This window comes from Pseudopodoces humilis, chromosome 13 (assembly GCF_049639895.1).
Source record: "Pseudopodoces humilis isolate 2021_Gansu_Grassland_sample_001 chromosome 13, ASM4963989v1, whole genome shotgun sequence".
Classification (NCBI taxonomy): Eukaryota; Metazoa; Chordata; class Aves; order Passeriformes; family Paridae; genus Pseudopodoces; species Pseudopodoces humilis.
Window position 1 is genome coordinate 7,095,259 of NC_142212.1, and position 24,333 is coordinate 7,119,591.

Below are 24,333 nucleotides of genomic sequence, written 5' to 3' on the forward strand. Positions count from 1 at the left end.
CTGAAAGGAGAGTATATCCATGACTCTGTGCAATTTAGTAATCTTAAATTGTTACTTATAAGACTCCCCAAATAAAGTCCTGAACTAGCAGAATCCATTTCAGCCCTAGCACACATTTTTATCATGGATATAATTTTCTTAGCAAAAGCAAACAAGAAGTTGTGTAGTTCTTTAAAAATAACACCTCTTCCGTCAGGTATTGTATTTGAAAACTGGAGTGAAGTTGTATTTAGCATCTGCCTGGTAGCTGTCTCCCTTTGCAATATGCTGCAGTAAAATACCTTTTGGTTCTTTGCTTGAAGCTAGAATTTTCCTGCTGTTTCCTCTTCCATCTCCTCTGTTTACTCATGGCACTGTGTGCTGACACTGTGTGATTTCAGAGGACCCCTTCAGCAGCTGGGCTAAATATTTTGTGTGCAGATCTTTATTCCATGACTTTGAACTGCTTGAGTTTGCAGCAGATGCCAGGCTTACAGAGGAGCCCTGAGGATGTAACATAAGTTATAGAGGTTTTTGCATGTAAGAACTTCTTAAATGAGCATCCATTACAGCCTCTGCTTTGTCAATTGAATAAAATATCAGCTAATCTGGCTCTGACAAAAACTTTTTGTCACAAAATTACTATTCTATTATTGGTTGTGTAAAGGAGGAGAACTGACTCTGGGCTCTGAAGGTGTCCTCAGCTGAATTGAAACACTTCTTCTATCTGTGTCTTTCAACCACTTGAAAGCCTTTTACAGTATTTTTTCAAGTTGTTTAGTTTAGGAGTCTTTTTAACTTAACAACCATATGGATTCAGAGTCATTTGAAATTATCCTCTTTGTCCTGTAAGTCTCAGGATTTCTTCTCACTTGCCATTTGTGTGGGGTTTTCACAGGTTTTGTAGCAAGACATAATAAAGCAGCTGTATTTACCTGCAGATGGGGACAATGTGGTTCAGTATTGTGAAGATGAAGTTGTGTTTCAGTGCTAACCCACCGAGTAGGCCAGAACATTTTGGAAGGTTCCAAGCTTTCAAAGACAAATGTTTTTCTTAGCTGCTCTCTGTGCCCTTCACCTGAAATCAGTGGTTGCCTTTGTGACAATCTTGTGAAATGAGGGGAAGAAGGTGTCCTTAGGAAATTTTTTCTTCAGTACTTACATATAGATGAGTAACATCTAAAATGTAGGAATAGGTAGAATTTTTTAACTTCCCAAATATATCTGAGTTCTGTTTTTTTAATCTCACATGGAGAGCTGTTAGCCTCTCATGTTGTCTTGCTACTTACATGAACCTTCACAGTTTTCTAGCTGGAATTCACTCAAGATCCTGGGTGACTTTATGGGTAGACTTTTTTCCACTCTATGATTTACGTCTTACCTTTGCTTTCTGATTTGTTTTTTACCTTCTTTTGTAATGCTTAGCTGTTTTTTTGTTTGTGTAGGATGCTGTTGAAATACTTGAAATTCTAGTTGCCATGTGACTCTTGAAACAATGTCTATATGCTTCTGCTGGAAATCTTGAAATTCCTTAGGAGGTTGTCCTCCTTTTCCTTTTTCACCAATAGATTTTCTTCTGAGTTTCTCTGTTCTCTCTCTGGGAGATCAAACGTGTCAAGCAGAGATGCTCAGTTCTCAACTCCAGCATTTTCTAGATTGCTCCTCTTTGCTTCTAGATAATTCACTACTTCAAACTTCTAAAATGTGTTCATTATGGATTTGCATGTTGTTGTTTCCTAAATTGTTTTATTCTTAACCCTTGAAACCCACACATATGAGTCTGATAATTGTTGTATAGTCTAGATCTTCTGTTTTCCCATTGATATTGCTTTGGTGTCCTGGTAATCTTGAAGTTCCATCTCCAACATGCAATGACAGAATGTTGTGTATTGTCCCAGAAATGGTTTTCTCAGTTATTCTGGTGGATCTCATTCATTCTAGGATACTGTCCAGTATACTTTTTTGTTGTGCTGGCTGGTGAAGTTTTTTAGCATGCTTCAGGTTTTGACTGTGTTTGGGGTTTTCCAATTTCATCTGGAAGCTCCTCTTGTAACTTGTTTACTGCTGTATTTATTTACTGCTATTTTATTTCCAAACTGTTGAGGTTGTCCAGCTGTTCTGCCTTGTCATGGCCTTTATGGCTTGTTCATTGTTGTATAGATTTTTCCCCACAGAGGTTTTCCAGCACATTCTTTTAGTACCATCTTAACTATGAATATCCATTTTTAGTTTGTATCATTTGAAAATGAGGGCCACAATAAAAAATAATAAATGGACAAGCTGAAGCTTGAAAGCCCTGTCTTCTGCTGGCTCTCTGCTGGGTTTTGGGGATAATAGCCACTGTTGTGTGGCTGTTGGTGTCCTGCACCATTTTGCTTTTGGTTTTGTTTGTTTATTTGGGCAGAGATGGAAAGATTAGGCCTAATCCCAGTCAACTCCTACTACAGAGAAATTAAATAGTGTCAAAATTAGTACTATCTTGTGATTCTGTTTTTTTTTATGGAACTGTCTATGACAAGACACTGTTAAATTTTAGTGCCTTGTTGGTTATCTTCTTCTTGATTAACGTGTTTGAATAGATGGTCTGAGTTTCAGGCAGGGAAGGGCTGACCTGGTCAATTTTTAATGCAGGTAGAGTGTTTTGTGGTCTTAAGATTTGCAGAGGGTTTGCTTGCTAATTTTAAGGTGGTTTACTCATAAAATTAAAGCTTGCTTCCCTCTCATTCACACTTTGTGAATTGCTACTTATTTCTATCTGGGACCCAGATTTGCCTTTTAGCAATAATTGTTGCTCCTACTTCTGGTCCTTTTTTCCTGATGTTTCTGTTCCAGACAGTGGTTTGGAAATGTGATCAAACAGATCAAGGCAGTAAATTCTGTGTGGGGTAATTAACTGTAGCACAGCAAGTCCTTGGAGTTTTGTGGGAGGTGGAGCTGGGGATAAAAAAAGTAGTAGCACTGTTTCTACTTCTTTTTCCTTTCTCCCAGATCAAGCACTGCAACTAGCAGAAACTTTACTACCTCTACAAAATCATCAGCAAGTTCTTACTCCTCAGTGTCTGCCACTTCTGTCATTACTAACGGTGATAGCAGTAACTCCTATGGACTGAACAGCTCCCACCTGGGCAGGGGGTAAGAGCAGGAATGTTCTTTTTGTTTTGTCATCCTTCATGTGAGTGATCCCATGCATCCTTGCCTGTATAGAAAAGGAGTGTGGTGGTGCCCTAGAGGAGTTGTACTACTCTCTGTACTACCTGTTTATCAAACTTAGTTTTTTGAAGCCACTGCCTTCTGCTGTTCCTTGCTCACTTGCAAAAGTAGTGCATGTTCCAGAGCTTACTAACTGCCAGAGCATTGCCTATTTTTTGAGGTGACTGAGAGCATGAGGGAAGGGATTATATTCTTTCATTGTGGTATAAGCTTTTCCAGGTATGGATCATAATTTTATTATTATTTATTAAAGTATATTATATAGACTCTTGCTGCATTAGGATAGTGTGCTGTGTACTTACAGACAGAGGAAATGAACGTGTTATGAGCCATAAATTAATAATAGACTTTGTCAGGATTAATGTTTCCAAACTTAGCATGGACATTTCACGTTTCTGGTATTCAGCACTAGCCCCTGTGAAGCAGCAGAAACAGGGAGCCTGGTAAAAAAATTTCAGTAAAGAGTTTTCTGACTTGTATTTGATGTGACTTTTAAGTGGTATTGAGACTCAGCAAACTCATTGGAATTCACTGTATTGTCTTTTTTTCCAGAGGTTCTGGGTTTGTCTGTAACTCTTACAACTGCAGGGACAGTGCTTCCCTGTCACAGCCTGGACTCTGTGGACTCAGTAACCTTGGAAACACCTGCTTCATGAATTCTGCATTACAGGTAAGAATTAGAAAGAGCCTTTATTACAATTAAATAAAAGATCAGTCTCATACATATTGTGGATTAAAATCTGTGAAAAAAGAGAATATTTAATGTGATTCCTTGAGGAGACTATACCTCAAAAAAATGGGCCCAAAAATCATGTTTAATTTGGCTTATGTTTAGTTCATTAGTACTATAAAATATATTACGGCATTAGGGACTGAATCTGAAATATGTGGCATCTGAAATGGCCAGGGGAAGTTGTATTAAACAGGTGCCTGACTGTAACATAAGGTCCCAGTGCTGTGCCCTGCCAAAAATGGGCTGATGTGCAGGATATTTTGACTTGTGTGGGCTGCACAAGTGACATGAGCAGGTCACTGCGTGCAGTTCTAGGCCTGTGTTAAAGATTCTTGAAAAATTAAGAGCATGAAAAGCCACAGGAAGGGTTCAGGTTCATTGTGCATGGTGTTAAGGCTGTAACAGTGATGCAAAGCTAATAATTTTTTCTTTACTTTTAAACTTAATTTCTTAGGATTATTTTGTTCATTTTAAAGAACATAAAAACGTGCTTGGGGTAGGTTTTTGCTAAGTTCAAACAAAATATGAGATAAGTTGTCTGAATTTTGATTTAAGGAATGGGCAAACTTTTTGTGGTACCAGTGCTGTGAAATGACTTCAGTCACTCTGTGATGGCTTTGAAATCTGGAACAGGTCTTAAAATAACTGTAATGCATTATGCATGTGGTATTCAGGACACCACAATAAACTTGGGCTGCCCTGCTTCTTGTTCAACATGACTTTATTTTCAGTTGCATCATGATAACCTTAAGCCACTCTGTGTTTTCTTGGACTTAGCTAAGAGAAACTTTAAAATTTTTTATTGTCAAAGTGACTTAATTCAAACATACTTCAATCTTAATTTATCATGCAAACTAGTCACGTTAAGGATCAGTTACTTTCTTTCTTGTATTTACCATTATGCTTTAATTTTCTAGATATCGATCTAGATAGATATCAATTTGGTAGATACCAATCTTTCAAATGCAGATTTCTGCCTTAATTTTTTATTTTCTTTTGTTTTACTAAACAAATTCTCAAATTTAACTTGGTACATGTTCTAATTTGAAAGTTCATTTTGTTGTTTCATTGTCACACATATGTAGTGTTCTGTGCAGTAAATTAATTTTCTTAATACTTTTTCAGTGCCTGAGCAATACTCCTCCTTTGACTGATTACTTCCTGGAAGATAAATATGAAGCTGAAATAAATCAGAACAACCCACTGGGGATGAGGGGAGAAATCGCAGAAGCCTATGCAGATCTCATTAAGCAGATGTGGTCTGGGAGGCAGTCTCACGTGGCCCCACGTATGTTTAAAGTAAGTGTGTCATGTTCCTGTAGCACAGCTTTGGCACAGAAGAAATAGTGAAAGCTAATGTGCCTGCCACATATTTTGATGTTATGAAGGCAGTAAGGACAGAATTGCTCCAGTGTTTCATGATTTGTGAACGCTTTTTTGGGGTACAGGGAGGAACTTGCCAGTGGGTAGTGTCATTCCTCAGAGTTGGCTACTGCTCTTTAACGTTACTTAGTAAATGACCTCCCAGCCTGAGAGCTGTTTACAGATGAATCAGAATGATCTTTGCTGGAAAATTAGGCAAGGTCATATGAATTGCCAGCTGTGAACTTTGGTCAGTGAGAAAAAATGTGCAAGTTACAAATCTAAAAAATTATAAAATGAAGATCAAAACGTACCCCCTTGTCTATAACTTTGTTTATTGGTGTAAGGTTTTCATTGCTTCAGTGTGAAAAGCTGCTTTCTGCTGAAATGCTGAAAGTAGCTGGGGAAATTGTTCTGACACCTTTCCCTGCATTAGCATCCAGTTCACCATAGCCTCCTGCCAACAGAAGGTAGTGGTGAGCTGACCTCTGCAAAATCCCCAACCTGAGTGTTTTAGATCCCCTCACTCTTGCCTTCATGTTTCAGACACAGGTTGGGCGATTTGCTCCTCAGTTTTCAGGATACCAGCAGCAGGATTCCCAGGAGCTCCTGGCTTTTCTACTAGATGGCTTGCATGAGGATTTGAACAGAGTGAAGAAGAAGCCCTACTTGGAGCTGAAGGATGCCAATGGCAGACCTGATTCGGTACAGTGCCCTTTACTTAAGGCTAAGGGCAGGTGGTGCTTCCCAGAGCATTTAGTTGGTTCTGGGGCACTTCCTGGCCACCCAGGCCACACAAACATCCTTCCTACAGAGCAGTGTCCCTGGTACAGGACAAGCTTGTCATGCCTTGTGGCACTCTACCTAAATAGAGAAAAGTAATTCTCTTATCAGGTTTACCTGATAGAGGCCAAATAAATTTGTTTTCAGTTTTCTTCCTGAGACAAAAAGTTTTATGCTAAGAGCAGCCTTTGATGCCCTGAATAGACAAATGCCAGATACCCTTTGGTAAGGAGTTTATAAGTTGTCTTGTGAAGGTCTTGAAGGAATTGTAATTTGTCTCCTTTTAGACTGTCTTTGTGAAACATGGCCATCATTTTCCCAGAAGAAAAACCTCTGCTTTTTTTCTTGAAAGCTGTAACTTGTAGTTGCCTTTCCAAAGCAAGAGGCAGCACTCCATTCTTTCTGGAGAGTGGAATGTACCTGATTGTCCTGAAGAGCAGCATGTGACCCTGTCACTGTCTCCTCAGCTCCATTCATGCTTCTGGCATTGTGTGCACCAAGGAATATCTGATCAAACTCTGCTAAATCACATTAAATTTGGACTTGCTGCTAGGCCTTAATTTCACTGAGAAGAAATCCCAGTGTGTTATGCTGGACATACACATACTGGTAGAGCCCCTTCCCTATGAAATTGACATATCAGTATCAATTTTCCAAGTTTTCTTTGGTCCTGGTGCTCACCCCACTGTAGAAATATTTGCAAGAAGTAACTTCTAATGTATTTTTTAAAATTGTTTTTATAGGAGGTGGCAAAAGAGGCATGGGAGAATCATAGGCTGAGGAATGATTCCATCATTGTGGATATTTTTCATGGTCTTTTCAAGTCTACTCTTGTTTGTCCCAAATGCTCTAAAGTTTCTGTGACCTTTGATCCCTTCTGTTACTTAACTCTCCCACTGCCCTTGAGGAGGGATCGTCTCATGGAAGTTACCCTGGTATATGCAGACCCACAGCGCAGACCTGTCCAGGTGAGGCATGTTGAAGACACAAATTTCTTTAAGTCGAGTTCTTTTAAAGTAGAGACTCTTAAAGTAATCTAAAGGATATTGATGTCCACCTTTGAGTGAGGTAGTATGGGTTTTCTAATGAAAAATCTGGGATGTGAGATCAAGTGACTTTGTAAAATCTTGGCTCATGAAATTAAGGTCATGGTCAGCTGGAAGTGGCTTCCTGTGGTGATGTGCTGCTCCCTGAAAGCAGCAATGTGCTTGCACTGTCCTGTTTACCTCGTGTTACCTTGAAAAATGTAAAGATGTAACTTGTGTTGTGCCCTGGGGTGCACAGCAGCACCAGCTTGTCAAAGGAGGGGACTGTCCTGCTCTGTTCCACACTGGGGCGGCCTCACCTCAAATGCTGGGGGCAGTTTAGGTCATCACAATAGAAAAAAAGACATGAATCTATTAGAGGCTGTCCAAAGAGAGCCATGAGGATGGTGAAGGGTCTGGAGGGGAAGCTTTATGAACTGGTTTGTTCAGTCTGGAAGAGGAGACTGAGGGGAGAGACCTCATTGTGGTCTTCAACATCCTCAAAAAGGGAATTGAAGGGGCAGGTTCAAGCTGTTCACTGTTGTGACCAGTGACAGGACCCAAGGGAAGGGCCTGAAGCTGAGTCAGTGGAGGGTTTAGGCTGGGTATCAGGAAAAGGCTTTTAACCCAGAGGCACTGGAACACACTCCCCAGGGCAGTGGTCACAGCACCAAGCCTGTCAGAGTTCAAGGAGTGTCTGGGCAACACTCAGGCACATGGTGGGACTCTTGGGGAATCCTGTGCAGGGCCAGGAGTTGGGCTTCATGATCCTTGTGGGTCCCTTCCAACTCAGCATATTCTGTGGTTTTGTGATTCTAAATGGGTAAGGCCTCTGAATTTCAAACAGAATTGAAAAACAGTTCCTCTTGGAAAAAAAAAATACATGTTTGCTTTTTCAGTCTCCTCATTAGATGTGGTTTTTATTTGCCCCCCTCTTTATTTTTAAATGGACACACACATCCCTAAAGTAGCTTTGTGCTTGCCACATGTCAGAGAAGCACAAGCTGGGGCACCCAAGCAGAGTGACTGCATGTCCTGATGCAACTTTGCAGGAGCTGATTTGCAGTATTTCCATGTCTGTCAAGATTTTTGTCTTGATCTTCAGCAGCATAGAAGAGAATGGCTCTAAGATGTTTTTTATCACAGAAAGAAACAGCAATTTTATTTTCTGAGCAAGCTCCTGTGTCTTGTGATTTTTGTTTTTCCTGGGTTTTACTACTGCTGAGCCTGATCACAGCAGAAAGCCAGCTGTTAATGGCTTTCATTCCCTCCAGATCCCTGCTTTGTAAGGTAAAGCTGAGATCCAGAAGACCTTGAAGTGTGTGGTTATGACCGTAGCTTCATCAGAACTTCCTGTAAATTAAAGATTTATGAGTTTTAAGATTTTATTTCCATTTTCTTGCTCTCTGCCTTTCATGGCTTTATTTTGCCTGGTGTAAGCATAACATTATCTTTGTTTCTAGTACCGGGTTGTGGTGCCAATGATGGGGGCCATCTCGGATCTCTGTGAATCACTTTCCAAACTCTCTGGTGTTCCTGCAGAAAATGTAAGGATAAATGCAGACAGTAGTTTTGAAAAATATTTGTTCTTGAAGCATTTTGGTGGCCTAGCTCTTATATGGGTGATAAGCTGAACTCAATGGGCTCATGCCTAAACTGTAACAAAGTGCTGTTCTTTGCTCATAAGATTGAAAAGATGCATGAAGCAGTCTGTGTTTATTCTGATAGTTTCATTGCAGTAGAGAGGTTTAAGAGAAGGGACAGAAAATTAAAGTACAACTGATGTTGGTGTGCTGACACAATCTCTAATAATAGAGAACCGGAATAAACTGTTGCTTGAATTTAAAGGCAGTTTGCCTAAATTTATGTAAGCTTTTACTATAATCACTTTGCATATCTCACTTGCTGTCCTAGATGGTGGTGACAGACGTGTATAATCACCGATTCCACAAAATCTTCCAAATGGATGAAGGTTTAAATCATATCATGCCAAAAGACGACATCTTTGTGTGAGTAAACTGGGAAAATGCCACGTGTGAAGAATACTGCAAAACATTCGCTTTGGTTTCTGGTTCTAAAACCCCACATCTGTCCCCTCACAAAACCTAAGCCTTCTTGTAGACCTTTTGCATGACTCAGCAGTAATGCAGCACTGCTCCTAGCAGCAGGTCAGCATATGCAGTGTGCAGCTGGTAATTTTCTAACACAAGAGTTTGTGGTCCTTGGGTCATAATGAACTTTTAGTCTGGTCTATGTTATGCAGTTGAGAACTTCCTACAAGCCTCTTTAAAACATAATTATGTCTGAATTACAGTTATGCTCTCACTGATATTTTTAGTTTTACTCAAGCTTGTTATTCTTATATTTTCCAAATCAGCCAAAAGCCTTGGGCTGTTACTAGGATAGTATGAAGTCTAAGCTGTTGTACTCTGCCATTCCAAAATCCATGATAGTTGTTAGAGCACCATGACTGGGGGCTCTTTATAGATTCTTGACTGGTGCTTAACACTGTTAGTATCTAAACTGTGGTTGTGAGGGCAGAGCCGAGGATTTGGTTGTGCTGGATGTTCTGTATGTGTGTGGTGATTGAGATATTTCCAGTCACCTCTGAAATCTGGTGAGGTAAGGAGAGTAGAAGTCGTGTTCCTCTATTGCAGCTGAAAGGTGAGAACATTCCAGTGCAAGAATGTTGCTGCCGTGAAATTTTTGACTCTCTGGAGAGGGCACTGACATCCTCTGGTGCTGTGTGAACCTTTCATGGGGTGGGATGCTGTGACATACTGGTGTTCTTTTCTCATGCTGTCTGTTGTGACCGTATTGCTGAGATGTAATGAAAGAGTTGTGTAAAAGTTGTTGTCTTCAACTGTGTGACCAGTTAGGATCCCTGGGAAGAACGTTTGGCTTCTGTGAAATCTGTTTGTAGAGTGTTAGTTTGTAAGTCTGTCTGTGTCTGCAGCAAGTAAAACATTTTAAAAACAAGAAGCATGATATTACAGTGGTCATTGCAAAAAAGCCCTGCTTTCATGCAGGCATAACATGTTACATCATGTAACACAGAAAACAGCCGTCTGAATTAGGTCTCCTCTGGGGTGTGGAGCAAGCATTGGCTGAACTGCAGCTCCAAGTGTATTTTCCTTTGCAATTGCCACTTCCTTTTATGTGCAGGGCAACTGTAAATGAGGTGCTGCTGTGAGTCACAATGGCTGAACTGACCTGGGTTAAAAATAGCAGTCTAAGGAAGAGGAGAGGTAGCAGGAGGAAGTTTTGCTAACCTTGTTTTTCCATGTACACCCTCCAAGATCTTTTCAGCATTGAGGGGCAAGAACAAGCAGCCAAGCACCAGGGCAGGGATTAGGAAAAGGCTGTTCACAGGAAGTCCTTTTAATGGGTAATGCTGCCAGGAAAACAAATATGTGAAGTAATATTTTAACTACAGCTAAAAACCAGCATTCTTTTATTGAAAGGAAGTCTTGTGTCAAACAACCAGGAGAGAAACACTTGTTCATAAAGAAGAAACTTTTTTAAAGGCAAATGCATAATTACTTCTAGTGTGGACAATCTACCTGCCTTGTCTGGTTATAAGAAGTCTTCTGTTAGGTGTTCTAAGATCATTCAATAAATGGTTAGGGTAGAGTCAAGTTCTTGAATTCCAGTTTGCTTCCATCTATTATTTTTTGTCCTTCCAGCTTCAAAACCTGTTTTCCATTAGGGAATGGACTTGTAGTCATGGATATACAACTCTGCCTTCTGCTTCTTCCAGAAAGGATGGTTTTACAGAGGAACTTAAGTGCTGCTGAAGCTGTTGTGTTTCTGCCAGAAGTTATGGACAATGACTTGGCAGATCAGGTTTCTGCCCTCCTGCAGGTGCTGTGTAATGTGTGGCTGGGGAATGTGGTTGTTTGTTTAGATTGCTGCTGCAAATAACTTCAGGAGTTTCTGATATCTCAGCAACTTAACTCCTTAGATTACAGGCAAATATCTTGCTGCTTATTAAAAAGAGGAATAAAAAATATTTTTAAAAAAATAAATCTTTCAGAACCTTCCATATTTAAAGAACCAGCTTGTTTCCACTTGAAATGTTGAGAAACTTTTTATTTCCCCAAAGCCAATGAAGAAGTGTTTCTCACTGAAAAACATTTTTTCTTCTTAAATTAAGGCAGATTCTTCAGAAGAGTGGCAGGAAAAGACTTGCTGCTTATGACTTGAAGGATGCTCTGTATGCCTGCATAGTCCATGAAATGTTCAGCTTGGAAAAGGTTCTGTACTGGTGATGGAGCTGTGGAGTGTATCACTGGTTACAAGGAGTGATGCATCTCTCTCCTGTTCCTGAAAGAAAGCTGTGTTTGTATCACTTAATGAAGGGGAGCAGATGTGTTTTATCAGAAAGTACAGCAGTGTAGGGTTTTACAGTATTTTCAACAAAATTCACAGTTGAAATAACTTAAAAATGACTCAATAATGCTAACTAATCAAACATTTCTTTATGCTATATTTATACTGGATATTGCCACAAAAGCAACTTTTCAGAATGCTTTCTAGAGTGCTGGGCTGACAAGATAGCAGTTGCTTTTTAAGAAAGGAAGAGTCCTTCTGGAAGCTGCTTGCCTACCATGTTTTGAAAACTTAAATTTTTCCTAAGACTTGTTTGAATCAGTTAATGGCCCTGTGTGATAAGACTAAAACATACCAGTTTCAAGTCTAGGAAGATAGAAATTACAGAACAGATAGTTTTTTAATAGCATTACTTATTTATAAATCAAATGGGGAAATGGCATCATTTCAGGGTGTTTGGCTCAGTGCAGCAAAGCCAAGTGAGAGCTGTGTCAGGTGGGAAAAACAAACTGGAAAGGGATTATCTGGTAGTCCTGGCACTTTTTGCAGGGTATGTTTTTTGGTACTAAATGTTAATGTAGATGTGCTTCAAGTTGATATAAAATGCAACCTGGGGATATGACTAAGTACCATTATTTTTTTTTATTCAAATAAAAGATGTTTTTTAGAATCAAAGTATCTCTTGTATTTAAATGATACTCACTTCATGATACTCACTGTCTTCTGCTTGAACTCTTTCCTAATTCATGTTTTATTGATCCTGTTCCTTTTATATACTCATCATGTACTCTTATTTCCCAGTAATGTCCAGTAGCAAGACTTCCCTGTGGGAAAACTGTAATGTGTATATCTATCTCCTTCTTTTAAGCAGTTGCAGTTAGAAGTTTCTTTCACTGGTTAGAAAATAAAGGGAAAAACTATCCAAAACAGAGTTAAATCAATAGAGTATATTCAGAAACAGAGCATTTCCCCAGAGCTTGTGTGCATTCCCAAAACTTACATTTTGAAATTAGGGATGGTTCGGTGGATCCTATTGATTTTTGAGGTCTTTTTCTGGAGGATTTTTTTGCCTAGTCTTTGAATTGGGGTAGGGTCACAGGCCTTTTCTTTTGTTCTTCCTGGTAGCTACACTGAGTGAATTCTGGGGGAAGCTGTGATACACTGAAGACCTCACCCTTCCTTTTAAATAATCTTTTTTAAGGTGTAACAGTTTCCTCACCTGAAAAGCACTCCTCCCTTCCACTGGCCGAAGCAAACCAAGGTTGTTTTACTAATCATCTGTGGTTATTTGCTGGACTCTGAGAATCCAAAGAATGAGTGGATAATGACAGGGCAGTACAAAGCCCCAGGGCTCTGAGTTCATGAGCAGCTGCCATCCAATCGTTCCTTTCTTCCTTCATCTCATTGTCCCCCTCTAAACACATTGCTCAGAGTCCAGCAGATCTTCCACCTATGATTACCTTTGTGGCTATCTCCTGTAACAGAAATCAGTTGTTTCAGTGGTTCTGAAGCTGTAGGATCTGCTTGTAACTTAAACTGGCAGTTCTTGTCTTCTGTACGTTTCTTAGCATCATATTAAGTTGTGTCAGGATTGAAAAAATTAAATATGAATGTCAGTCTTTTACAATGTTTCTGCAGGTTTGCTTTGCTGAGAGTGGTAGCCAGGCCTGCCTGTGACAACAATACCCCTGTAGTTTGCCAGACCTCTGATTTTGTTGTGTTGTGCACTGGCCAGCTGTCAATACACATCTCAATTCAAAATTCAAAAACTCTTAACACTGCAGGAGATCTGTGCTCCAGCAGGACTGTTACTTAAAAAAATTAAAGTCAGTACTTTTGTACTGGTGTCTTGCTTTTGACAGCAATGTCTGTTGAGTCTCAGCTTTTGATATGGGCCTCTCTTGGTTTGCTACTGAGCAGATCATGGATTTCCCTGCAATGCTTGGGCTGGAAATGTCAGTGAGCAGGAACTCTCAAACACATTTGCAGCAAGAATAGAGCAGCTGGAATGGGCCTTGGCTTTTCTGAGCATTTGCTTGACAGAGGACATGGTCTGGAGACATAGATATTGTAGTCCAGACTGTGCTATTGGTGAAATTTGGGAAATGTGCGGTATGTGGGATGTATGGAATATTGAGCTGCCACCTTTTTTGGGTTATTTCACTGGCAGGAAAAACTGTGGGTTTTTTTCTGGTTTTCACCATAGGGTTATGAAGGAGGACACATTCAGCCTTCTGGTTTTTGCAGGGCATCTTGGACATCTTGAGGTGTGTATTGTGAATTTCAATGTGCCACTAAAGTGGTGGGGAATGCTGAATCTGCGGGAGCAAGGAAGGGGGCAAGAATTGGACTCCATTTGGAATTTAACCTGAATAGATTGTAATAAGGAAAACAAAGATATGCCCTGGATATCTAAGACAAGTTTTCCCTCTGAACTCCTCAGTTCCTGGTTCATCAGTTCTTTTGGTGTATTAACTTACCTGTTGAGCACTCTGATAGTAAAACCTTAAAAAGAAGAAATGCAAATTACACTGGGCTTCTTGATATTTAGGTGACTTTAAGTAACTTTGAAATGCATCCCAAAATTAACCTAGCACCTTTTACACAAGAGGATAAAATTCTACATTTTTTTCTCCAAGTCTATTGAAAGAGAAGGAGAATTTGGATATTTTGGAAGTTCTCCAAGCCTGTTATTTCACAAGGCTTTGCGCTCATCACTTTCTCATCTTGACAGGTTTGGAACTGTCAGGTAGTCCTGGAGCAAGTTGTGTTAATATTTATCAGAGAAGAGCTGAGATGTAGAAGTGGAGGGGTGTGGTAGAAGCCTTGAAACATCACTGACCCAACATGCAGGGAGCAGTGCAGCCAGAGAATGGTGCGAGTATCCCACTTCTCACAGTGCTGGAAATGGTTCTCTTAGCATGTTGTTCTGTGGAAGGACAGGGAGGTCTGTGGCAAATGATCAGAAATCACTCCTGTAAAGGTGGTCTGCAAATCAATTTGATGATAGCAGTTCAGTGTTTGTGCTGAATGCTCTCATTGCCCAGGCTAAGCAGAGCACAGCGTTCAGCACACAACCCAAACACTTGCTATTTCTTTTCCTCAGGTTCTGGGAAGCCCAGCCCCATTAGGACCTCTGGCTCCTGCTCCAATGTAACCCCCACACATGCACCATGCTGGTGATGTCCCATCACCAGGGATCCTGCTGGGGCTTGGAGCCGCTCAGGTAAGTACCACATAAAAACACTCCACAGCCCATTTCAGGGGTACTGCTCTTAGTGTTTCTGCTTAGTTCTTAGGAACTAAGGAGAAAAATTTTCTGATGGATAAACTACATACCCCTGTTCTCTTAGCCTGGCTAATGGGGCATATTACATAACATGTATTGTTTATGTTGATAAAAGTTTCACAAATTGATTTGCAGGTCACCTTTAACCTATAAAAGTGTGCATATTTGAATAGGATCTGTTCAGTTTGCCATACGTGCCGTGTTTTCTGTCTTCTCTTACAACATGCTGTATATTACATTTAGATGAGTTCATGGTCTTGAACAAACATCACTGGCTGCAGAGATGTCAGATTTGTTAGTGTCACTGAGGCTACAGCAATTACTGAACTGAATTAATGAGGTCAGCAGACCAGCAGGTCCAGTAGTTTTATGTAAAACATTTGAGATGTGTGGGATATTGTAGCAGACTGATCTGTGAAGTTTGTTTATACTTGCTAAAATTGGGGTTTGCTTGTTTGAAATGAGGGTGTGTGTCCTTTCCAAAATGAACTTGTATTTATTTAAGCCTTGTATAAACCTCCTGTGTGAACTCCCTCATTCATTTTTAATCTTGTTCCTCTGCAAGACTGGCAAAATCCTTTGACCAGGTTCTACGGGGCAAACTGTCCATTGTCTAAGAAAATTACATTTTCAGTCTCTGATCTCTTAGTTTACTTGTTTTTGTGTGTTCTAGTATTATGAAAGAAAGTAAATGTATTAGGAGTGTCTCCACTTCCTAGAAGAGAACAGAATATGTGCAGCAGTTTCTCCCAGTTTTTTTCCAATCTTGTGTTTATTCTTTCTGTGTACTTTTGACCCTGTTGTGGTTTCTCGGTAGTCACCCCCTTCAGGTAGGTCTGTTTGGCAGTTCTGCAGTGGCATTTTTTCCTGCCCTTCTCCATTCTCTTTCAAATGGACTTCTTGGTTGTTGCTGTAGATTGACTTGTGATCCACATAGTGTTTTGCAGCTGGAGTTAGTATCATGGATCCCAGCACCTGTGAGGGAATGTTTCAGCAGCATACAACCTATATATTAGCCTGGTGATTAGCTCAGAGTATTTTTTGCTTTCGATGTCCTTTCATGTAGCTCTGATCCTTCATAGCTTTCCGTCCTTCTGTGCACCTACTCACCTTAATGTGCAGTGGAGCAAAAGTTACCTCATTGCTCACTGCCTCCTTTCTGAATTGAAACCACAGACCTGAACCTCCATAATGCTCATAAAGACTGGTCAGGTCCTACCCTATTGCTTAGCAGTTTTCAGACACTTCTCTGAGTTGTCAGGAATTATAAAGGCAGTTAGCCAGTATCTAGCATTATCTTAGCAGCTGAACTAATATTTTTGACTTCTAAAACCATGTCGTGTCATCTGGAGTAGCATCACCTTCATGTTCTATTATTTCAATTAAGTTGTAACACACAGAATTATGGGGTGTTGTTCATCAATTCCCAGTGTCAGCTCTACAGCCTTCCTTACACTGTATATAAATACTTTGGTTTTGGTTCTTTTTTTCAAGGGACAGCTGTTGTTCAGGAGGTTATAAAAATCACAGATCTTGATTCTGATATTTGTCTTTTAGTACTAGTATGTAAAAGGTGTTCTGAGGTGGAGTGAGTAGAGGGACACTTGAGCAACCAGATCTGTTACGCTGTGGTGAGAAGTGTGTGAGATGCTCTTTGCAGAGTGAGGTGCTGCATGCTGGCTCTTGGTGATGGATGACCCCTAACTGTGGGAATAGGTTTTTATTTTTGTCCCATCTGTTCCTTCTCATGGGCTGGGCTTCATTCAGGTGCATGAAGGTGGAGTGTAAATGGGGCTTCATTAATTGCTGCTTGCAGAGCACAGTGTAGGTGGTGTGAGAGGAGTCACAGGAGTGTCATGCACTGAGCTGTGTTACAGGAGTCCAGGCTTGGTGTTAATGACAGATTATATTCTGGGACTGAGTATGGCCTTTTATGGTTTAAACAGTACTAAGTGAAATAATTCACCTCTTTGTGGTGCTGTTTCTCAGGAAACTTTGGGAGGTGTGGACTGTATGAAATGCTGGTGTCCAGCTGAATAGCATTGACAGCCTAGAAAACCTCAGCAGCTGCCAGCATTGGACTCTCTTATGCTGACTCTGAGCTCTTGTGTTCTTGGTGGGATGGGTTTTCCTTCATGTACTCTACTGACTTAGTCCAAGTCCCAAGCTGGGATCCTTTTTTGTTTTGTAAGTAGGATGAAGCAGAATTACAGCTCTGAAATTTGTTGGCCTCCCTGCTCTGAAAACAGGAATAAGAAGTGTTCCTTAGCTTTTGAGAGAAAGGAAGTGGCTTTTCTAATTTAAGAGAATTGTTAGGAGTTTCGGGCATTCAGATATGTGATTGTGTCATTATGTGTAGTGACATTGTTCATGCAATCTTTCTTTCACAGTTTTAAGATAAATCTAGGACAGGTGAATCACTAAATTAAAGAGCAGTGTGTGACTTGGCTTCCTGAACATGAATATTTTGTAATGAATAGGCCTGAAGCAAACAGTGTGATAGTGTTGGACCACGTGGTTACTTTGCCTCTCCTCTGACAGCTGCAAATACCTCATTTGCTGTTTCACCCAAGGCACAAATTGCGTCACAGTCTCCTCACTGTTCTCCCAGGCTGTTTGTTGTCTTCCAGAATGTTTCTTGTTTGTTTACTGTCCTTGGATTTTTCTGTGAAGCAGATGTTTCCAGATTCTTGGTTTTATGAAACATTAGCTTCTCAGTGATGTGAGCTCAGGCCATAAAACCGGTTGAGAAGCTGGGAGAATGCAAGACCCAAGGTATCAAGAAGATTTCTTTCTCCAGGAGGAACAAACACTGTCCGGGGGATTTCAAAGTACATTTAGTATTTTTCACTGGTTGAAGCACTGTGGAGTTGTCAGGGTAGTGTCTTGGGAGGTGATTGGTAATAGGGGATTGAATTAGGAATAAAGATACAGGGAAGGCATCTGAGTTGTTTGCAGGTATGTGTCCTGTGCCACTGTGAGCCATGGAGAGTGTTCAGGAAACTGCTCTGTAGCCTGAGGACAGCACAACCCTCTTGTACTGTTGGAGAGACTTGCTGAACTGAGTTGATGTTGGTCCTACCTGCTGTGCTTCTTGGCAGTGGAAATAACGCATTGAAATACCTGTCTTTCAAACAGGTATGAAGTTTGCAAGCCAACTGACGATGGCTCAGAGTATGTTACTCTCTCTGTTTACTTTCGGGAAAAGACAATGAGGCAATCCAGCAACACTTCAGGGACTGTGCTCTTTGGGCAGCCACTGTTAATATCTGTGCCCAAACACAAGCTCACTGTGGATCACCTGTACAGTGTGATTTTGGAGCAGATCAGGTAAGTCATGGTTGTACCTTTGAATCCTATGCCAAGCTCTAGAGGTTGCTTATTCAATTACATTGTAATAGGATTACTGAATCCTTGTTAACAGGGAGAATTTTCCTTGATTTGTGTGGGTTGTATAAACCAGGATTTGCATTGCATTAGTGTCTGGAGGCCCTAGGGACATTTCAAGGTCCTGTTTTTTTGGGCTTTGTAACAGATATTGCTGGCTCAGCCTTGCAAAGGAGTCAGGAGCAGAACTCAGGGCATGTTTTCAGGGCTCACAGATGGGGCCACTGTAACTTACTTTTGCCTTTTCAATATACAGTCAGTGAAACATGGAACAAGCAGTGAGAGCAGAGATTTAGGGAATTGTTGTTTGTCTCATTCTGAGGGCTCTTGGTGTTGTCATGTAAATGGTGCTGTACAGGATGGGTTCTGGTTTGCTGGAGGGGATTTGACAGCAAGAGCTGGTGATAGAGGGGGATGCTGCTGTTCTGGTGCACAGCTACCAGAACCAACCAGCTACAGTATGGCTGTGTAATAAATGTATCTCTTCTCTTCAGCCGCTGTGTGAAACTCCCTCTGGCAGAAGAATACTCCCCACCCTGCCCTGACAGAGGAACCTGCAATGGCTCCAATGGTGTGGTTGAAGGTAAAGCCCTTTCAAAATCTGCTGGAAGCTTTTCAGCACTTCAAGCTTTCTAACAGCATTTGTTTTGTGCTGGATGTATTTAGCTTAAGCTCTAGCAGGTTGCTTCTCCACTATGATTAAACCACACTGTTGTGCTGGACATGTGCTTGTACAGGGAGAATCTTGTAGACCATTTCCTTCCTAGGGAGATTAAATGTGCAGCAGCTGGAGAACAAGGTGTGGATGTGCATTCATCCTGACCCGTGTTAGGGAAGTGCTTGCTTAGTTGAGGTGTCCAGGTGCCTCCCTCCAGCGGCATCTCTTTCTGATATGCCCTTTGGTGATGAAAACTGGCCTGTTAGATCACAAAGATTATGGAGAAATTTGTCTGTTGGAGGACACAGTAGCAACAGTCTCATTCCCTAGGCCACATGCTCACTAGGAAGCTTTTAATGCTGATGGCATATGAGTGTTTCCCTTCCCTGTTTGAAATGATTCACTGGTGTAGCCTTGAGAGTAGTAAGTTGTAATAAGTTAAATGGGGAAAAAACCTGCTCATTTTCTCTGAAGAATGGGAATAACTTTCCTGGTGACTTACATATTCCTTTCTGTGAAGACACCCAGCTGCAGCCTTTCTGATTCTCTCTTGGGGATGCTTCTTAGGGTGTGCTGTGTTTGTTAACCTGCAAACTGAACACTCTCCTAAACTGGCATCTGCTAAAGGAGAAAATACAGCTTCAGATGGAGTGGTTAGCAAACAGAGGTTTCTTTTTCTGCATGCCTTTTCATTGCTTTCCATGTAACTGGTGTGTGTTGTACAGGCTGATGCAAACAACTGTCTGTGGGAGGTGTCAGGCTAAACTTTCATTGAAGCCATGTAATATTGTCCTTGTTTGAAATTTTTTTCCAGGAGACATTGAAGAGATGGAGCATCAGGATGGGGGAGAGGAAGGCAAGGAAAAGCTGACAGAAGTTGATCCCTGCCACTCTGAGGGTTGTATGCAAGTGGAGTCAGCAAGAGACCCGCCGCCTTGCAAGAAACAGCATTTCACTTTTAGCCTTGTGAATTCCTCTGGGACCTCAGAGATAAACTCCATTGTTGAAGGAAAAATCTTAAAACTGAGTGGTAATTATTTGCTTGCTGGGTTTTTTTTCTTCTTTCTTTTTACACTGGTGCAATAAATATGTCTTCTTTCTTGTAGCTTTTTCTGCAGTTGCTATTGACTGGGATTCTGAGACACGGAGGCTACTTTATGATGAACAGGAGGCACAGGTTGTAGTATGCTCTTTTCATAAGTAATCTATGTAATTTTGCAGGGTATTTAAAAGGTGACAGCAAAGTGTTCTGCTGGGTCATCTTTTGTAACAATAAACTGGTTTTTTTTGTAACGGAATAAGACAGCTTTCACTGAGAGCTGATAAAAGCTCTAAACCCAAGTGAGGACATATATTTTCTCTTATGGACTATCTAGCATAAGAAAGTAGTGGCTGGAGGTGGTTGGAGATGAGTGGAGAAGGAGGTGCAGAAATAGGCAGTGTGGGGAAAATGAGCATGTCATTTCTTGATGTCAGGGATTGCAGAGTATATGGAATTGAATAAAGCACCCATCTCTTTCACAAGGCATTTGAAAAACATGGAAGCATGCTACAACCACAGAAGAAGAAGTCTGTAGTAGCCCTCAGAGATTGCATAGAGCTCTTTACTACTATGGAAACACTTGGTGAACATGACCCGTGGTAAGAACCTCTGCCTGCCTTCTATATTTACCATAAAATACCATAACTCTTTGAGTTCATGTGATTTTTTCATAGGATTTTTATAATTTCTCAGGTATATCCTTTTGTCCTCATCTTTGAGAAGTCTGTCAGATCTGTATTAAGTCATTGATTCAATAGGCTGTGGACATGGGTTAATAAAAGTATTTTGTTTCCTGCCTGTATTTAAGAAACAAGTGTCATTGGTAATGTAGGTTCCAATGACAGGGCTATTTTTAAAAGTTAATTTTTGTACAACGAGCAGTTAACACACTTGCCGTAAAAGTATAAAGTGAAAGCAAGTTGGAATTTGGAATTCTCTCAGGCAGTGTGTTCACCTGCATATTCCACAGGCAGTGTGCCTTCTGTAAGGCAGGGACTGTGCTTATGCTAGTGAGGTATCTTTAATGGAAGGCCAGAAGCTTTTCTTTTGATGGAGTCATTAATTTCCTTGCTTATTACTACTTCCTTAGGTACTGCCCTAACTGTAAGAAACATCAACAGGCCACGAAGAAGTTTGACCTGTGGTCTTTGCCCAGGATTTTGGTGGTACATCTAAAACGCTTCTCATACAGCAGATACTGGAGGGATAAACTTGACACTGTTGTGGAATTTCCCATCAGGTAGGATTCTTCCCTCAAGCTAGGAAGAGCTTGAAGAACTTGGTCAAGAAAGACGTACTTGAGATGTTTCTGTTGGGTGGGCTTGTTGTAAAGGCTGTATGGAGCCTGGAGCACTGTTGGAACTGTTGTTGTTTGGAACACAGGAGCAAGTGTTTTCTGGGTTTGAACAGCTGGACAGCAGGCACAAGTTGAGAGGATTAGTTTTTTTGGGGGGTGGTTTTTGTTAATGTTGCTCAGCTTTATGCATCTCAAAGAGCATTAGTTACTAGCAGGTACTGTTTCTTCTGAAATTCAGTTAATTTCAGAATTGTGATTCAGCCAAGAGAACTTCTATAACAATTTTAGCAAATCTTTTGGGCAGTGCTGCACTTGCAGTATTGCACAATTACAAGATGATAGCCTCCCTTGTCCCTCTGCTTCTGCTTGCTAGCATCCTGCTGTGGGATGAAGCATATCCCTTGCTATTCCTATCTCACTTTTCATGCCTACACTTCAAACTGTGTTTTATTCAACACCTCCCTCTAAACCTTCTGGCAGTGCTTGGTGTGTTTGTCAGGACCTGCCTCGTGTGGTAGAGTTAACAAGTCTGGTCTTCACACTAACAACACCTGAGCAGCAGAACAGCACTGGTGCCATGCTTCAGTTCCTAAAAAGTGATGGTTGCTGGTGTACTGATACTTTTGTGTTTCCTTCCAGGGGTTTGAACATGTCCGAGTTTGTCTGCGACCCAAGAGCAGGCTCATATGTGTATGACCTCATTGCAGTTTCCAATCACTATGGAGCCATGGGAGTGGGCCACTGTGAGTAACTGCTGCTGTGTCCTTTGTGTGCAAGGAAATGAGGACAGAGGGGACATGGGAGGGCTCTGCCCTGGAACACCTGCAGTAGCCCTCACCTAAGGTGTCTAGTCCAAAAGTTACCTGTGTTCTGTGAGCAGGCGAGTATCATACTGGGATCCTGTCAGGATTTGGAGGGAAGATAGTTAGCAGCACCTTGGCCAGAGGTCTGACCTGATGCCTGTGGGACGCTGGTTAGTTGTCATTAGTTTGTGTGCTAGTGTTCCTCAATTTATGAGTGGAGTCAAAATTTTTCAGTGCTGAATCTGAAATTGTGACTTGCTGACAGTAGTATGTTTCCACCTTTGCACTGATAAGGACTGACATAGGAAAAATGTCATTTAATTGAGAGAAAAATGCACTTATATACAAGTTTAGTACATTATGAGTCTGTGTTTTCTGTCACTGGTTTTGCTGCAGCATAGATGAAAAGTGTCTGTAGGTGAGTTACCTGTATCAGGTGTCCATGCAGCAGATCCATGCTGTAGATGACACTTGTAAAACCACCCAGAAGCAATTTACCATGAGAGGATGATGAGCTCCTGTAGCTGAAGGGGCACATGTTCTGAGGGTGGAGATCAGTCACAGAAGTCTCGGCTGGAAGAGACATTGAGGAATTTCTAACTTCATTCTTGAGTGAGGATTCTTGCGAGAACCAGATCAGATCCATTAACAGCAGAAAACTTTTCTTTCAAGTGAAAATGCAGAGTATTAAATTGTGTGTGTTTGGGAAAGCTCTGACTCAAGACCAGTGAACAACTGGAAAACTATTGTTTTTCCCTTAAGTTTCTTTTCTCTGTATCTCAGTTGTCAGGGATAAGCCTGGTATGTGGAACCTGATCCTAGACTAACTGAAATGTTGTAGATGTTTATGTTGGTTAACTAGGCTTGGGGTAGGCAATGCCAAAGCTGGCTCCTGGCCTCCCGTGCACCCATGTTTGGGGTCCCAGTGTCCCAGGTGTGCATTCCCTGCTGGCCATCCCTGGAATGCTGATTCTCCCCCCAACAGACGCTGCCTACGCAAAGAACAAGGTGAACGACAAGTGGTACTACTTTGACGATAGCAGTGTCTCAGTGGCTTCAGAAGACCAAATAGTGGTGAGTATTTGGCTCGAGGCTGTTCCAGGTCTGTGCTGAGAGTGTGGTTGCCTGCTTTGGGCGTGACATTGCAGCCAAGCTGTGTGGATGGTTTCAGATGGGTTTTCTTTTTGTTTGGTAGACAAAAGCCGCGTATGTGCTTTTCTATCAGCGCCGAAACAGCGAGGAACATTCTGCCCCCTCTGCTCCCCCAGAAGAGTGTGATGGCATGGACACCAACTAAGCACCACCTCCAGCGCACAGCCACCATGGTAGTGGTTGCTCTTGTAAAGCAATGCCTGAGGCGCCTGAAAATTTTTCTTCTTCTGTAGGGGTCAAGCAGAAAATCAAGCACTGAAGGACTCAGTGCTGGGGGTTGCAGAATAGCACTGAAGAGCCAGGAATAGGTGCTGACACTTGGGTATTTAGAGGCCAAAAATAATATATATTGGAGCTTCAATAAAGTTCTTTTTAAAATCTGGCTGAGCTGTGTGGCTAGAGGCAGGGGTTGGGGCTGTGGTTCTTGGGCTGAGGGTTGTAGCTGGGGTTGGGAGAGGACAGCCTGAGCTGGAGGCCAGGCACAGCTGAGCCTTGCAGGGGCCCGTGGAGGAGAACGGTGGGTATGATTCTGTGAATCGGCATTGGGGCTTCCTGCCAACTCTGGTGTTGCTGTTGGGCCCTGCCTGTGTCAGGGAGGCCTCCTGCGCCCTCTCTGGAGCTCAGTTCAAATTTTTGTACATCTAGTCTGTTGCAGTCTCTGCCATTGTACCCAGGTCCCTTGGCAAAGCAACAAACATTTCTCTTGCTTGCATCCTTAGATGCATTTGAGGGTCTCCTGGGCAGTTTTGACTGGGCATTTTTCATGTGAACACTGAATCTAGTGATCCAAGAATTTTAGCCAGAAGTGAATCATACCTGCCTATGGTGTGGCATATGTGCAGGCTGATCCCCATGGAGATGCAGGATACAGCTGCTCTGACTCCTGTTCATCTGCAGAGAAAATACCATCCATAACATTGTTGATTTCTTACCTTTTCCATCTCTTACACCTCTCACTTCCAGGCTGCTCTGTAAGCACTTTGCTGCTGCCAGCATTTTTCCTCTGGTTTGTGCAGTGACAGCATTTGTATCCATTTTGCTTATTTATGTCTTCAGCTAAGCTCAGCACTGTTTTCCCAGAGCTGTCACCTGTATGGGTGACAGCCCAATGCAATGGATTGTGAGTTTTCAGCCTTTTCTCCTGCAACTTCAGTTTTTTGGACTGCTCTTTCAGCATTCCTCCACACTTGAGTGCTGCCTTTTATATCCTCACCTGATCACCCTCTGTGGGGCTGCAGCTGATAGTCCTGTCCCAGATCCTGTTTGCCTGTGCTGTTCAAT

At 41.6% G+C, this 24,333-nt stretch overlaps 1 protein-coding gene across 2 annotated transcripts in view; it reads left to right on the forward strand.

Annotated features, from left to right (window-relative positions):
• USP4 (ubiquitin specific peptidase 4) overlaps positions 1-23,434 on the forward strand; it is a 31,687-nt gene extending 8,253 nt beyond the window's left edge. The window contains exons 7-22 of one of the 2 annotated variants that reach the window (XM_005522269.2): positions 2,968-3,111; positions 3,742-3,859; positions 5,048-5,221; positions 5,831-5,989; positions 6,811-7,035; positions 8,556-8,639; positions 9,007-9,101; positions 17,852-18,043; positions 18,595-18,683; positions 19,573-19,788; positions 19,865-19,935; positions 20,284-20,399; positions 20,891-21,040; positions 21,737-21,840; positions 22,886-22,974; positions 23,096-23,434. In XM_005522269.2, the coding sequence (XP_005522326.2) occupies positions 2,968-3,111; positions 3,742-3,859; positions 5,048-5,221; positions 5,831-5,989; positions 6,811-7,035; positions 8,556-8,639; positions 9,007-9,101; positions 17,852-18,043; positions 18,595-18,683; positions 19,573-19,788; positions 19,865-19,935; positions 20,284-20,399; positions 20,891-21,040; positions 21,737-21,840; positions 22,886-22,974; positions 23,096-23,197 (2,128 nt within the window). In that variant the 3' untranslated portion in view covers positions 23,198-23,434. The remainder of the gene's footprint in view (positions 1-2,967; positions 3,112-3,741; positions 3,860-5,047; positions 5,222-5,830; positions 5,990-6,810; positions 7,036-8,555; positions 8,640-9,006; positions 9,102-17,851; positions 18,044-18,594; positions 18,684-19,572; positions 19,789-19,864; positions 19,936-20,283; positions 20,400-20,890; positions 21,041-21,736; positions 21,841-22,885; positions 22,975-23,095) is intronic. The other variant, XM_088061648.1, reaches the window with a different exon arrangement.
• The last annotated feature ends 899 nt before the right edge of the window (positions 23,435-24,333 follow it).